Source organism: Mus caroli, chromosome 5 (assembly GCF_900094665.2).
Source record: "Mus caroli chromosome 5, CAROLI_EIJ_v1.1, whole genome shotgun sequence".
In the NCBI taxonomy this organism is placed as follows: domain Eukaryota; kingdom Metazoa; phylum Chordata; class Mammalia; order Rodentia; family Muridae; genus Mus; species Mus caroli.
This window is the reverse complement of record NC_034574.1, coordinates 19,995,254-20,010,742: the sequence shown is the minus strand read 5'-3', so window position 1 is coordinate 20,010,742 and position 15,489 is coordinate 19,995,254. Positions and strand designations below refer to the sequence as shown.

At 50.6% G+C, this 15,489-nt stretch overlaps 1 protein-coding gene across 2 annotated transcripts in view; it reads left to right on the top strand.

The window, feature by feature from the left end:
- Nucleotides 1-1,049: 1,049 nt before the first annotated feature.
- Prkag2 (protein kinase AMP-activated non-catalytic subunit gamma 2) overlaps nt 1,050-15,489 on the top strand; it is a 243,123-nt gene continuing 228,683 nt past the window's right edge. For both annotated transcript variants that reach the window (XM_021161710.2, XM_021161709.2), the window contains exon 1: nt 1,050-1,682. In XM_021161710.2, coding sequence (XP_021017369.1) covers nt 1,569-1,682 — 114 coding nt within the window. In that variant the 5' untranslated portion in view covers nt 1,050-1,568. The remainder of the gene's footprint in view (nt 1,683-15,489) is intronic.

Genomic DNA, 15,489 nt, shown 5'->3' with positions numbered 1-15,489 from the left:
ATGTCTTCGTCAAAGGAACCCATATCATGTTTATGCTATAGGTAGTGTCTGTGTATTATTGTTTACAGGGAGCAAGTGGGCTGATGTTAGCTTCAAGGAGCTGGAGTGATCACTGGGGTCAGCCGGTATTCAATTCTGAGCAGGAGAGGAAGCACTCCCCTCACTCAGACCAGAAGCCAAGGTCCTGCTGCCTGGGAGGAACACCAGGGCCCTGAGCAGCCCGCAGTACCAGATCTGCAGCCAGTGGCTCTGAAGATCCGGGAGCACGTGGCGTGTTCGCCCTGGTTTCAGGCTCCGACGCACCCATTTCCTCTCGTGGTTTTAGGACTTCAGCATTTACTGAGACCAGAGCGCCTTTGCCAAAGATCAAGGTTTGTTGCGCAATCTTTGATGAATCTGAAAAGAACCAAGTTGTGGAGAAAAGCCTGCACTCACCACGCCACAGGCCGCTCTGGACAGAATGGGGTTCCCTACGCCGCAGGGCGGCGGCGTTGCGAGAAGCGAGTGCGGTCACCCGAACCACTTTGACCCGGGGCTTCAATCGTGGCGTGGTCGGGCTGCGGGTGTGTGTTTCCGGGGGTTGGACCTAAACAGAGACACTGCAAAACCAGATGGATCAGAATCAGCTCCTGGCGAGTCCGGAGCTGGCCTACCTTGAGACAGAGAGTGCACGGCGACCACCCGGGGGCAGCGTGGGCGGCGTGGAGTGGGACAGTGGCGCCGCACGCCGCGCACTTCCTGTTCAACGCGCGCGCCGCCTGCCACCGCCCAGCGCTCCCAGAGCCTGCGTTGGTGCCAGGCCCGGCCCCCACAGTTCCCCGGGTCCCGGGGGACGGGGCTCTCAGAGGCCGCCCGGGGCGGGCGCCCTGCCCTATTCTCCCCTAGGGGCTGGGGCGCGCCCTTCGGCCCGCAGAACCCAGCCAGCCGCCGCCACAGTTTATTCCTGCGGCCACGCGCCAGCCCAATTGCGACGAGTCTTCGCCTTTGCACCTCCTCTTCCCCCTCTGCCCTCCCTCTCGCCCAAAGAGGAGGCCCTCCGGGTCCCAGGCTCCCTGCCGCTTTATTGTGCGGCCCAGGGTTATGCATTTCTCTACCAAGTGTCTCTGGCCACCGTTTCCATCGAGGCACAGACGCGAGAAGGCTGTTTTCCAAATTGCTGTTGTTAATTGCACCTGCCTGGCCGATCACCTCTGGGAATTTGTGGGAGGAGCCGAGAGGTGGGAAATGTTGCTTCGCTTTGCAGAAGGAGGAAAACTTTATCACCCAGCACAAGACTTCTGCCACGCGTAACCAAAAGTAGCACGGGCCGAGACTCTGCACCCAATGATTCCGTAGGAGAAAGAGGACGCTCGAACCCGGCATTCCGCGGACCGCCAGCCCTTCGGGTGGAGCCCCGCGTGTTACCTGCGCCACCCGCCCTCCCCGCGGAAGTCCCCACGAGGTGTTTTCAGGGTGGGAGGACAGTCATAAAAAGCGCGTGGCTCCAGTGTAACGGCAGCAGCCCTGGGAGGCAGCGAGGGGACCGAACCCCGGGGACGAGGCACCGGAATTAACTTCTAGCTAAAGTTATGGGAAGCGCAGCCATGGACACCAAGAAGAAGAAAGAGGTTTCCAGCCCGGGCGGGAGCAGTGGCAAAAAGAACCCCAGCCTGAAGAGGCGGTCACTGCGAGTGCACATTCCGGTGAGTCCCATCCCTGGAGCTCCAGACTCCCGCGGCGCCTAGGCGGTTAACACGGGACACCCTGCGCGCGCCGTCCTGTCCCTCCTGTCCCTTCGGGAGGCTGGGGAGGGGGAGGGGCAGGGCCCAAGCTGGGCCGCAGAGCCCGAGATTGGATCTTGGTCTGTACTATAGTGGAGCTATGGGATTGTCTAGGACAGAGACAAGGGTGTCTGCTGGGAAGCGAGTACGAGAAGCGCGCTCCCGGGTGCGCAAAGCCTGGTGGCGGACTGGGCGTAGCCCTGGATCCGGCCGGTGCGGGTGCTGGGGAGGGGGGTGGTGAGTTGTGTTGTTTTGTTGAAAAGGACCTTGTGAAGTGCGGGGAAGTGTGAGTTGAGGAGACGCGCGCGCCTCCGCCGCCACCAAGGACGGAGGAAAGGAGTGGTGGGTGGGAATATCGCGGGGTGCCCCGGTGAGGCAGCACCCCCAAATGGCTCTCCCTCCACACCAATTTCAGGATGCATGTGAGTCGCGGCTGGGGCCCTTTGCAGTGATTCCCTTGGTTTGACTCCAGGAATATTTTGTGCCTCGTGGAATTTGGGGGTTTGAGGTTTCCTCATCTTACTATACAGGGCTATTGCTAACTTCAGTCCAGAATACCCTGCCACCTTGGTTGGACTTTGGTGACATTGACTTAAACAGCCGGAGGGAGCAGCATGCAGAATAGCTTGCTCAGTGCTAAGCATCAGTCTGGTCTGCCCTAGCAGACGTGCCCAAGGGCACGTGTTCTCCTCTCTGTAGAGGGGGATCAATTCTCAGGAGGTGTACCCCAGCCTTTAACTTTACCCAAAGGGAAACCCCACTTGGCTACATCTTGGCAGCGACCAAGCACGCAATGGTTTTTACAAATGAACATGCTAAGCAGTGTGGGACAGCTCAGTGAGCCCCACCTGCCAGTGATACCTGGTGGCATCTACACTGAACCCTGCACAGCATGGGCAGCGCCGCTTGCCAGCACTACCCTGAAATGAGTACTAGGCTTTTCCTATTGCTTGCCCCAAGCCCTTCCTTTGAGATTCAGGGCCCCTCTCTTCTTTTAATTCCAGTCCAGGAATGTGGTACTGAGTGGAGTCTTGGGGCTTGGAGCCCCACACACAGCTAATGGGGGTACTTTGGGGAGCAATTTAAAGTTGGGCATCTGGACAATTCATGAGTCCCACGGTGACGTAAACATATAGGGATATGAATTTTATTTGAGAAAATACTTATTACATTGCCTATGTAAGACATTTTTAAACTATTGAAATAGAAAGTTAGACATTGCTGCTAAGATCTGTTTCACAATGACCTTTTGAGCTGCCCTTTAACCATGGAGCTTGTCCTGTTTGTCTCAAAAACTGGTGCCAATTTGTCCACCTTTTGGAGAGGTTGAAATAAAGTAGTAAATGGAAAAGCTCCTTACAGTGTAAAACGCTGTGCTCTCATGGTTACCACATGCGTGTCAGAGTGCAAGGAAGAGATCTAGTCTGGGCTAGATAACAAATAGGTCTCAATATAAACAAACAAACAAACAAACAAACAAACGGCAGCTGGGTGAGGAGAAAAGATGGGATGGCAGGGGAGAGAAAATAAAAATAGTGCCCGCTGAATAAGCTGCCGTGAATGGAGTCCAAAGGGAGCAGCCGCCCCCCACTCATGTGTGCTTGCCTTCGCGTGGTAATGCGTAAGGCTGTATAGGCAAAGTCCAGCAGCAGCTAAGAGACTGACGGGCCACTCTGCATGCATGGTGTGGCCCGGCCTTTACTAAAAGCAGTTTTCACTCCACTGTCACCCAGTTGTTCACCATGTGACCCGTGCCTGTGTTCTCATTCTCTCTTGTGCATGTGTTTGCTGATGTGACCAGAGGCTCCTATCATCTACCCACTAATGGTGACCTATTGATTACTGTGCCAGGAGAGGCTGTGAAAATGGGCACTTAAGGTTCAGTGCTTAACAGACGAGCCCAGGACATAAGATGACAGGTCAGCTCCACAACAGCTGCATGTGGAGACCAGAGTGACAACCATGGCAGAACCACTTCAGACACAGAGGAGATGGCGCTTCTGAATCCAGCAGAAGGCAGTGTCTCATGGAGGGAAGGGAATGTTCTCAGACCAGATCAGCAGGACTTTGAAGGAATTGGATTTCAAACAACATACAATTTTCTTTCTTAAATATATCCCATGCTCTGTTTGGAATACACTCACACTAAAACTGGTCTATTGCTATGCAGATCCCTGTTTAACTGGGTAACCTTTGTTTCCTTAGACAACCGTGGCTTGAAGGTCAGGCCCTGGCCAGGCACAGAGGTATCTAGTACTTCCAATCCAATACTCTGGTATCAGAGGCAGAGTGAATTCTCTAAGTTCTCCTTAGTGAATTAATTCCAGGCCAACCAAAACTCAGGGATTGCTCTCAGAGACGGAGGAGCTGCAGCAGAGATCCTGTCCCTTGTGTGCAAGCCTGACCCAAGTCTTTTACAGCCTTGTGGGGCGCTTCCTTGTGGGGGGGCTTTGGGCTCATGTCTTTCTTCCTGTCTGAAAGATTCTGCCCAGCTTTGGCAGCTGGTTCGGCTGAATGCGGGGCACCTGGAGTACAGGGATAGACCCTGTGTTGGTGATGTTGGCTCTGAAACAGTAGCTGAGACCTTGTATCTGATCCAACTGGGCATGGTGTGGGCTTTTGAAACCTCAAAGCCCATCCCCAGTGATAGATCTCTATAAACTCACCTCCTAATCTCTTCTATGTAGTTTCACTAACTGGGGAATTTTTGGTATTTAGGTATTTGGTATTTAGATATCTGAACCACCACAGTGCAGGAAGGACGGACTTCCACCAAGTTAGGTGTCATTGGGGAGACAGTTCTGATGCATCTGTACAGAAACATCCCAGGAGAACCCAGCAGGGGACCATTGCTTCACTTGTTAGTATATCTTCATGGCCTGTCTGGCTTCAAGAAAATTCTTCCTTACTTCTTTGCTAATGCTGTTTAATAACTTAAACTATTCTCTAGGACCTAAGTTCTTGTCTTGGAGCCTTCTTCTGGGGTCTAAACTGAGGAGCTATTAAAATACGAGGAGCAAAAACTCACGAGAAGTAGCCAGACATGCCAGCAAGATGAAGTGCTTTGGTAGAAAGGGGCCAGAGCCTGAGGGCCCCACAGTGAGGGAAGGTGGTTGGGGGATGCCCTAAGAGAGCTAGAAGGACCAGAGTAGGATCTTGTGTGACATCGAAGCTGCCAGGGAGGTTGGGTTCTTGACCTAGTAGGCACTGGTGACAACACACATGTCCCCAACCCTCTTGGGAGAGGAGCTCGTAAAATAATTCACTGTCACTGGAGACAGACTAAAAATAGAGCCCAGGGCAGCTGGCCAGTCAGAAGGTTGTGGTGGCACAACTGGGCTTGAGTGAGCCCATTGCTCAAGACACTGCCTGTAACCTGCTGTGTGTGTGGCTAGCAGGGGAGTCTCACCCAGCTTGATGCCTCAGGGCCCTCTGTGCTGGTGATGGGTCTGTGACCACACACTCAGTAGAGTATGGGGCTGGAGGACCAAATGAAAGCATTCTCTGTCCCTCTCACCACCAAAGCACCCTGAGCTGGAGTCTGGGAGAGACATTCAGCTTCGACCTTGACTGAGACTGGTTTGAACATTTCGTACGTGCTCTTTGATGGCAAGGTATGGTTCTTGAACCAGTTTCGGTATAATAGTACTGTCTAACATGCTTTTAAAATATCAAGTCCTAGGTGTCAGTCTAACCTACTGATCTGCAATGTCTGAGACGAGACCCATAATTTTGTTATTCATTAAGTTCTTCTCAGAATTTTTATGCCTCCTGGGTTTCAAAGGAATTGGTGTCTAGCTTCCATTTCTTCTGTTCTCATGTCATTGGTTCTGCCTGTTATCTGTTTTTCTGTCCATTCTTCCTTCCTTTCTTCCATCTATTGACCATTCACCACTGTACCAGCTGGGTTTATGTCAGCTTGGCACAAACTAGAGTCATCATAGAGGAGGGAGCCTCAATTGAGAAAATGCCTCCATAATTACCGGCTATAAGGCATTTTCTTGACTAGTGGTCAGTGGGGGTGGGGTGGGATGGAGAACCCAGCTCTTTGTGGGCCTGGCTTCTATAAGAAAGCAGACTGAACAAGCCATGTAGAGCAAGCCAGTAAGCAGCACTCCTCCATGGCTTCTGCATCAGCTCTTGCCTTCAGTTCGTCCCTGTCTAAGTCCCTGTCTTAACTTCCTTCTATGATGAACAGGGATATGGAAATGTAGGCCACATAAACCCTTTCCTCCCCAGCTTGCTTTTGGTCATGGTGTTTCATCATAGCAATAAAAACCCTGAGACAGCCACCTGCCATCTATCTAATCTATTCAAATATCCATGTAATAATTATCCAGTTATTTACCATTTACCTATCCATACATCCATTTATCTGTCATCTAATTAACCTGTCCAAATAATATTCAAGTATCCATGCATCGCACATATAATATATATATATGCTATATATTATATATACAATATATATTCATATTCTCCATCCATCAGTCATCTGCCCATCTATCTCTATCCATACATCCTGTCTTTCATAAATCATTACATGGTTCCATCCATCTTTGAGAAGAATTACCCTTTACTACTGATTGTGTGACAATGACAGGATGTTTCTGGCTGCCAGCTGCTCAGTCTCTTGGTCTGGGCCTTGAATCAGTGGCTTGGCATCTTGGGGGTTTGTGAACATAAACTCTTATGGGACCCAGACGTCAGAAGCTGCAGCAGCTCTGTGCAGGCCCAGGACTCTAGTGGCTCCATGTTCATCAACAAAGCTTGAGTGCTGTGTCTCAAGGAACTGCATGTGAAGGAAAGGCCTGGCCAGTGACTGGGCTGCTCCAGTGTGGGCACAGCATCCCTACTGAACGTCAGCTGGGCACAGCACATACAGTTGGCACCCTGGAACCAGATGGAGACTGTAGTCCTACCTTGTTTGTAATACATGCACACACACACACATATATGTCCATGTGTGTGTACATATATGGCATATGTACCTTTGTTATTATTATATAATACATAAATATATATATATAACATAGTATATATACACACACACTAAAATTCATATAATTTAAACAGTATATAATAGAATTATAATGTGTATTAGACATTAGTTAGATCTAGACATTTAGTTATTGGTTTATTAACTGTACTCAAGTTCCTCCCACGGTGACCTGTGGCCCCCTTGCCTGCAAGCAGTCTATGGCTCCCTGTCCTGAGTCCTGTTGTGACCAACAGGCTGGAGAAACCACTGGACTTGAGGCCACCTGAACTGCCTGGTAGACACACAGCCACATTGTCCTCCATATTTGGCCACTGTGAAGTCAGCTGGGCACATAAACTGTTGTGACTCCCATCGCAGCTGAGTTCCAAACTGATCCCAGAGATCAACCCAGACTGAGAGAACTTTCCAGCAGATGTAGAGAGCTGAGAGAGAGAGAGAGAGAGAGAGAGAGAGAGAGAGAGAGAGAGAATGAGAATCAAAGCCTGCTGCTTTGCCATATTTGAAAGCAGAAAGCAGTGGCAGAATCTAGCTAGCAGGTGCCTATGGTTACCCTTGTAGGGAGTTCGGGGCCATGGACATCTTGTGCCATTGAAGTCCCCAGGCCTTGCCCTGTCCCAGCTACACAACAGGCTGGGCATAAATAAAGCAGCATGAAGCTCCCCAGAGACCAGACAGAAGAGCAGTCTGGGATCTTTGTAGCGTAGTGTTTGCTAATGTCCTGTGATCTTAGGTACAGAAGGACCAGAGTGTATACCCAGAACGGGCCTTAGGAAAGAATGGCAGAGTGGAAACTGGGAGGAAGTAGAGATGCCCCTTGTTCCCTTGATGGCTTTCTGCTCCACAGCCTTTACCAGGTGCGCAGGTTTCACCCAGTCCCACCATACTAGGAATCCCATGGTGGATGGATTAGTTCAGAGGAGCAGCAGAAAGAAGGGCCCCTTGTGGCCAGGCTAGGGAGCACCCACTTGTTCCCCCACCTCCTCATGTCCACGCACACAAGTCTCTATTGGAACAGAGAAGGTAATGTTTGTATAGTGCCTCTCAGGTTGGGACCCCATTGGATTGGGTTTCCAGGTCTGTTGTAACACAGCCCCACAAACTAGGTGACATGCAGCCACAAGAACTTACCTTTTTTACGTCTAGAGGCCAAAAGTCCAGTGTCAAGGTGTTAGCGGGATTCTCTGTGCTGTCTCCCCCTTGCTTGCACTGCCTGGTAGCCCCACATCGCTCCAACATTCCTTCTGTCTTACGTGGCCTTTACCCTTGGGGTGGCTGTGCTAACATTTCTTCTTCCTAAAAGAATGTTAGCCATAAAGGATTAAGGTCTACCCTAATGACATCATCTAGTTTAGCTCCTATTTCAAACAAGGTCATACACAGCTTCTGTGGGCTAGGACTTTAACCACACCCTTTGGCTTCTTGGGCTGTGGATAGTGTAGGTCATTGAGCTGCCATTTTTGCACCACCCACCTGGCACAGGATTCAGAGCATGGACTTGAAAAGAGCTGCAGCCACACTACCTGGCAGCAAATGTGTAGCTCTTCATCTACATGTCTAGCAAGACATTTCTGTCTTTCTAAAATTTCAGTCCTCACCTTGTGGCATCCCTCCTCCTTGCCCTCCTGGCACAAGAGAAGGCCTCTATAAGACCACCCTTCCTTACTACTTCCGTGCCTCAGGACCACTAGGCAAGCTTCCCACAGGAAGAGTGGCATGCTGCCTGTCAGGAAAGCAGGCAGGAATCCGGGCTACTGAGAGCAAATCAGCCTCTGTTGAACTACTGAGGCAAATCGGTCTCTGTTGAACATTCATCAACAACTTCACTGCCCAGCTAGAGAACACCAAAACACCAGGGCCCTGGCAAGAGCCTGTGGCCCAGATGCTATTCCATTGGTCTGTGGCAAGCCATGAGTTGGCAGAGAAGGCTTTCTGTCAACAGGAAGTAAGATGGAGATTTAGTTATTTTCAAAGTAGGGGAAGAGATGAGTACAATTTGAATGGGCAAGCAGGCTAACTGGAGGTGCTTCCCAGCTTGTGGGACATGCGCAGCCAGCTAAAGTTTAACCATTTCCTCTGCTCTGACTACATAGGCACCTCTGAGAGTTCCCTGTGGTTTAGCCCAAGGGACATGACTCCCCTTTCACGTGGCTCCTCTACTGATCTCTGAATGTGGTCACAGATGATTAACCAAGCAGGTGAAGGCCCGTTCTAACCTCCATGCTCATTGCTTCTTTATCAGCTTGTATGCCACGCACCAACAGATGCTGACTCTGGAGATTGGTGGGTGACTAAGGGAAAATGGGCAGACCGGGTGTTTCCTGGGTGGTTGAGTTTGCGCTTCGTATTTTAGGTTAAAGGAGCTGGACACAAACATGGGGGAAGCCAAGAGTCCCAGCTCTGGGAGGGTGAGACTCTTCGATGGGCTTCCCAAGTGTCTGACTGAACATCCCTGGTAGGGAGCTGAGTGGATCAGAGAAGGATTTAGGAAATGGGAGAGAAAACAACTGCCAAGAAACATCACCTCATTGCCCGTTCATTTTTCAGAAAGTTTTTCAAGCTATAAGCGGCTTGTAAAGTTACCTTAATGAAGTGTTACTTGAGGAGAACCATTGAAAGAAAACAAAGAAAGGTATCCACACAGCACAGGGAACCTGAACAAGACCACCAGCTGTGGAAGATAAGAGATCATCTGCGCTGGACTGCCATTGTGCTAGCTCAGTGCCACATGATGAGTCCTTGGGCAGAAGAAGACTCCAGGCTACTCTTCAGGGGTCACAACCTGTTTCTGCCAGAGGGGATCAGATCTGGGCAGAAGTAGAAGACAGAGAGCTAGGCGAGAGCAACCCTACCTCAGCTGTTCACATCGCTCACCAGGCAAGGATAAATGGACCACCTGTTGATCACAGGGCATGCAACCAGTGAGACCCGCGGATGGGGTCTGCCTATCCTTGTGTTTGTATGTACTCTGTGCCCTGGCGGTCCGTGCTCCCTTGGTACCACAGAGTCTAAGAAGTAAGAACATTCAGATTGGTTCTCCAGCTGCCCATGCCTTCACTGGGTCCAGGGTGGTCTGAGGAGAGGCGTGAGGGGAGCTGGTTCTCCCACACTTAGGCATTTGATAGCATCCTGTTTCTATCAGTAAGGATGAATGAGTGTCCAAAGTGTTATTTTGACCTGGGAGGGAAGCCAGGATCAGGAGAATAGAGAGGTTATTTGTCTCCACACCATTCTTGCTTGTTAAATGTAGTTTGAGATTTCTTAAGTGACCTTGGGGCACAAGTAATAAAATATTCTCAGCTGTGCTTCAGAGAAGCCGTGAACAGTGGTACCAAACAGTCTAAGAGAAGAACTTGGCCAGGTGGCCTTCCGTTGGATTGCTGAGGAGAGGAAGTGGCCCAGAGGGCTTGTGGTACTTCCTGGGAACCCAGGGAGAACAGAAACTTCTCACTGGATCAGCCTGCCTATTGCTGTGACCCACCATGGTGCTATGGTTTGCTAGTGGTAAACCAGGAGCTCAAACTCGGGTCTTCTATTATAACCAAGTTGAGAAGAGAAGAAAATTTCTCAACTCCACAGGTGAGGCCCACTGCCAGGCCCACATACATCCTCTGCTTCTTGATTAGAGGCCAGTAGGCAGCCTCAAACAGTGACAGCCAAACAGTTCTGGTTTATGCTAGCTCAGAGCAACAGTTGGGCCAGGGGTGAGCAGAGCACAGCCCAGGCTGCAGGCTGCAGGCTGCAGGCTGCAGGCTGCAGGCTGCAGGCTGCAGGCTGCAGGCTGACCTGAGATATTTTGGGTTGTCCTCTGTCTTTTGTGGCCATGCCAATACTGGTGCTCAGGAAGGTCCAAGGCAGAGTCTTGTGGCTCCGCTGCCCATGTCTTCCTGGCTCCAAATTCACCACTGCTGTGACGTCAAGAAAGACATTTCTCTCAGTTTCTTGCTAAATGATGACAACTTTCAGTGAGTTGGGTTCCCTTCCTCAACGTTTTTCTTGACCTATGATCCTGTACCTCAGCTTTGGCCCTGCAGTGGTGGGAGAGGAGAGCAAGCTGAATCGGATAGACAGGCAGTCACCACAAATGTCCCAGCCACAACCCAGGGACACTCTGGAGGTGGGATGCCCTTTGGAGTTGTCTCCAAATAGAGAAAATAAAGGTGAGACTTTGCTTTCATGGTCCCTGGAAAGAGGAGAAAAGCTTGAGTGATGTTAGCAGCCACCTCTGTGAGCCTAGTTACTTTTCTTTAATATGTCTGCCAGAAGCCCCTTTAAAGATGACAAGCATGGGTTCTCAGGTTGGTCCAGAGGACGTGCCTCCTACACCACTGCCTTGGGTGATCATGGTGATACAGAGTAAGGAGATGTCCAGGTCAGCTGAAATGCAGAATGCACAAAAATCAAGATGGCCTTTGAGAATCAAACTGTATAGCTGTCTCTAGGAACTGATTTCTCAAAGTCTGAGCGAGTCCATTGTTTCCTCTCTCTTATGAAAATCCCCTATCAAAAGAGAAGGGTCTGCGAAACAGCTCAATTGGTAAAGTGCCTGTGGTGAAAACTCACACCTGACTGAGTTAAATCCCTGAGGCAGATCAGTGAAGACAACTGAGAAGACACTCAAATTTGACCCCTGAGCCCTCCATGTACACATACATGCAGCTGTACACACATGAACATGGGCATGCACGCACGTGCACACACACACACACACACAGATAGAGAGAGAAGAAGTTTCAGTGACGGCATCTTGTAGACTTAATGAGAGGATGTATCCTGGGAATCTCACTGTGTCTCTATCTTTTCTCTTTCATCTCCTACCTGGGAAAGTTGTTTTGCTCAAGCTAACTGGCAAGAAACGGCACCCTTACTCTGTCTGGGGGGCATTTTGGTGACAAGACCATCCTTTGATTGGAAGCTGGTCTGGCACCTAGCGTAACAAACTGAGGAGGGGACCTTGGGCCAAGAGCCAGGCAGGCGCCTACCCTATTGCCTCATGAGCTCCAGGAACCTCTAGTTCCTCTAGTTCCTGGTGCTGTAGGAGGAGGGAACTGCCACCTCCTGGGCTCCAGCAGGGACTTGGCTGTCACTCATAGCAGATCCTTAAGAACAGAATCTTGGCATGGGCAGGCAAGTGGGGTGGTGCTCACCCACTCCACAAAAGATAGATGTGGCTGAAGGAGCAGACATTGGGAGCCAGGGACAAAACTGCCATCTCAGAATCACTGTAACCCGTCTGCCCCCGCCGACCCTCTCCCTTTGGTTCCTGGTATTTGGGGATTGAACTCCTTACATGTAAACTGTGAGTGATGATCCCCACAGGACTGAGAAGTAGAAAGTAAGACTACAGTGACTGGGCAGGACGTGGAAGTTCTAGAAGTGCTCACTAGAATGCTAAGAACACAGCTGGGGGGCTGGGACAGCCCCCGGCTAAGCACATTGTGGTGGAAGACACTGTCATTTGGACATGCTGGTGTATGCTTGGGGTTATCCATTGTAAGGCTTTGGCTAAATACATTCCAGATTTATTTATCAGCTCTCCTTACTTATGCTGAGATAGGCCCAGGACCTACAGGGAAAGCTATCTTGAGCCATGGTTTCACACACTAGGAACTTAAAAGCCACATCAGGGGTGCTGTTGCAGGAGGTGGAGTGACTCAATGCACTGGGAGATTGTGGGTACCCCCTGGGGGCAGTCACAGGCTGCAGAAGACTATGAGGATACAGGTTACAGGAGAGAGCCCTCACCCCAATCTTCATTCTAGCACACTGACTTGAGAAAGTTCTGGGAATTCAAATTCCTACCTGATACCATAATATGGCTTCTGTCTAAGTGAGTACAGGGGACACTCACTTGTCACATTAGTCAGCGTGAAGTCAGTGAAAAGGGGACAGGCTTAGAGAGTAGGGCACATAACTCATTGTCTGCTGAGAATCAAGAGAATAAACAGGCTGTATGGCCCCGGGCCAGGGCAGCAGGTGTGGCCTAGACTCTTTAATATCCACTCCCTGGCCAGCCCTCATCCCTGGAAAATTAGTCCTCCTGTCGGCTCACTTCTGCCATCATCTGAGCACATTTTCTTCTTCTTTTTTCTTTTTTGAGACAGGGTTTCTCTGTGTAGCCCTGGCTGTCCTGGAACTCACTCTGTAGACCAGGCTGGCCTCGAACTCAGAAATCCACCTGCCTCTGCCTCCCAAGTGCTGGCATTAAAGGCGTGCGCCACCAACCCCCAGCTCTGAGCACATTTTCTTCATCTGCATGTGAAGATGGCAATGCTCTGGGCTCCACCCTCAGCTTCAGGCCGGCTCCTCCTAGCTCCTCACTCTATCTGCTTTACAGAGGCACAGCATAGGGCCCGGCTGTGTCCCATTGCTCTTTGTTGACACACCAGAAAGGCCTGACTATACAGGCTTGAGTTCGCCACCGTGCACAGCTGATTTGTAACTTTCTCCTTATCTGGTATCCCTCTGTCTGTGTGTTGTCATAGCCCCTGACAGTGCGGCTCATCACGGACGCTGCCTCAGGGTGCCTTAAGTGTCTGCTGAGGCACCTCGTGTCACATACATGTTCACCTTAGTTAACTCAAATCACGGATGCTTGGAAGTGGCCATGGTGAACTGTTTATCAGGAACAGGCATGGTGTGCTTCAGGCTTGGTGGGGAGAAAAGAGGAGAGTGGGGAAAGCAGTACAGAGTGTAAGCACACAGGAGCTGTGCGTGTTTAATGACCCTCTCAGGCCAGGCCTGAACACATGTTTTCATGTACCTGGAGACCAAAGTCGGATAGAAGATGCCAGGGCACGCATGAGTAATTTAAGAGTCTCTACTTTTCTGAAGTGGGAGAAGCTTCGGCTGATTTCTTAACAGATCTCCCAGGTTGGCTCTTGGATGGACAGTGAGAGATGGATATGGACTTCCAATAATCCATCAGTGTGGTAGCTGGTTCCGTTGATTGTCAAGGTCAGACAAAGGTCATTCTGCAGAGACCACCCGCCCCTGGGTTACTGTGTCCACCACCACTCCTCTGCATGGCCTGTTCCATCCCCACCCTTGCCAGGCGAGTGGAGCTCCGATTGTTTGCATTATGCAGGTGGGAAAAATCTGCAAACAGGATTTGAGTTAGGGTCAGCGAGGCCAGGCAGCTAGCTGGAGCTGTCTGGCACCTGAGCCCACACGCTGAACCACTGTGATGAGCAGACAGATGGTGCCGGAGGCAATGTGCAACCTAAGAAGATGCACGGAGGGAGCAAGGTGTTTATCGCCAGCAATTTTTACAGGCTGATTTATGAATATCCTCAACCCACACCCCCATAAGCCCTCCCAACTGTTGCTGGGTCTGCAGCCTGGAGCCAGGCAAGCCTCTGCATTGGCCTTGTTCCTCATTTTCTTGGAGCTCTGTAAGTCTCAGCACTCTGGCAGTTGGGAGCTAGCAGAAAGGAAGGTCCTGAATGTCACCCAGTGAAAAACAATGACATTTTCCAGCTCTGATCTATCCTGTCATCTTCCACATGGACTGCGTTTGTTCACTACGTGCACTGCTAGGAAAGGCCCCTTGCTCAAGGGTATTTGAATCCCCTGCTCCCTAAGAACACTCAGATCTTCAGTGGGCATGTTTTATGGGAGTGATCCATCCTTAGCTCCCTGTGAATAGGTATGGGGCTTAGAGTGTTTCCCCTCGAGTGTTGCTGGTTTGCTGCCCCAGTTTGCTGTGGGAGCCCTGGGAATGCATCCTTCTGTACTAAGCCTTGGGGCTACAATCCATCAGAGCCTTTGCTACCACCCACCTTCTCCTTTGCTGTCTTCTTTCTTTCTCTGTTATCTCTCCACCACTGCCCCTGTTCTCCCTTAGCCTCCTAAGAGCCAAATTTCACCAGGTGGAAAAACCTGCCTTCTGACCCAGTTCTAGGGCTTAGTGTAGCTGCGGCAGCCAACCCTGGGACACTGTGGTGTGCTCAGCAGGACTGCATCTCGGGCCAGGGTCATCTTTGAAAGAGACTTCCACACTAGTCTTTGCTGGACACCATTCGGCACTTGGCATCATGCCAGCCTCTTTCAAGTGTTCTGTCACTTAGCCAATCACAGCCTGACCTGATTCTGTTTGTTGCCCAATTCTATAATCATGGAAATGGAGGCTCGGATGGGATGAGTCATTGCCCAAGGGACACAGCTGGTGAGGGCCGGGCTGAAGTTTGAACCCAGTGGGTTGCCTCTTAAATCTATGTTGGTCTTCCTCCCCACCCCCCACCCCCAGTGATATTTCTTCTTGCTTCTCTTTACATCCTACTTGGGGGAGATAAAGAAGGCAAAAATATCTTCCCAGGCGCTACCAATCCCACAAGAAATGTTGTGCTTGAATGGATGTGCCTGGCACACCTGCTCTGGCTTCCTTGGGATTGTAGGCCTTGGGTTGATTAGGGATAGAGGCTTTGTGCATCCAGCTCCTCTCCTGCTGCCCATCTCACTAGCTGGGTGACTCTTGATAGGCTCCTGGCCTCTCTGAACTAAGGAAATGGCGCCATACAGAGAGGGGAGCCAGAAGCAAACGAGAACAAATTAGGACTTCAGAAAGAAAATCGTCTTTCTTGCACGACAGCTGAGTTGCTGCCTACCTAGCTGGCATGCACAAAGTTGTCCCCAGAACTGCAGAAACTGACCTGGTAGTGTGTGCCTGTAAGCTCAGCGAGTGCGAGGTGGAGGCAGGAGGATTGGAACGTCTAAGTTACTCTCAGCTAC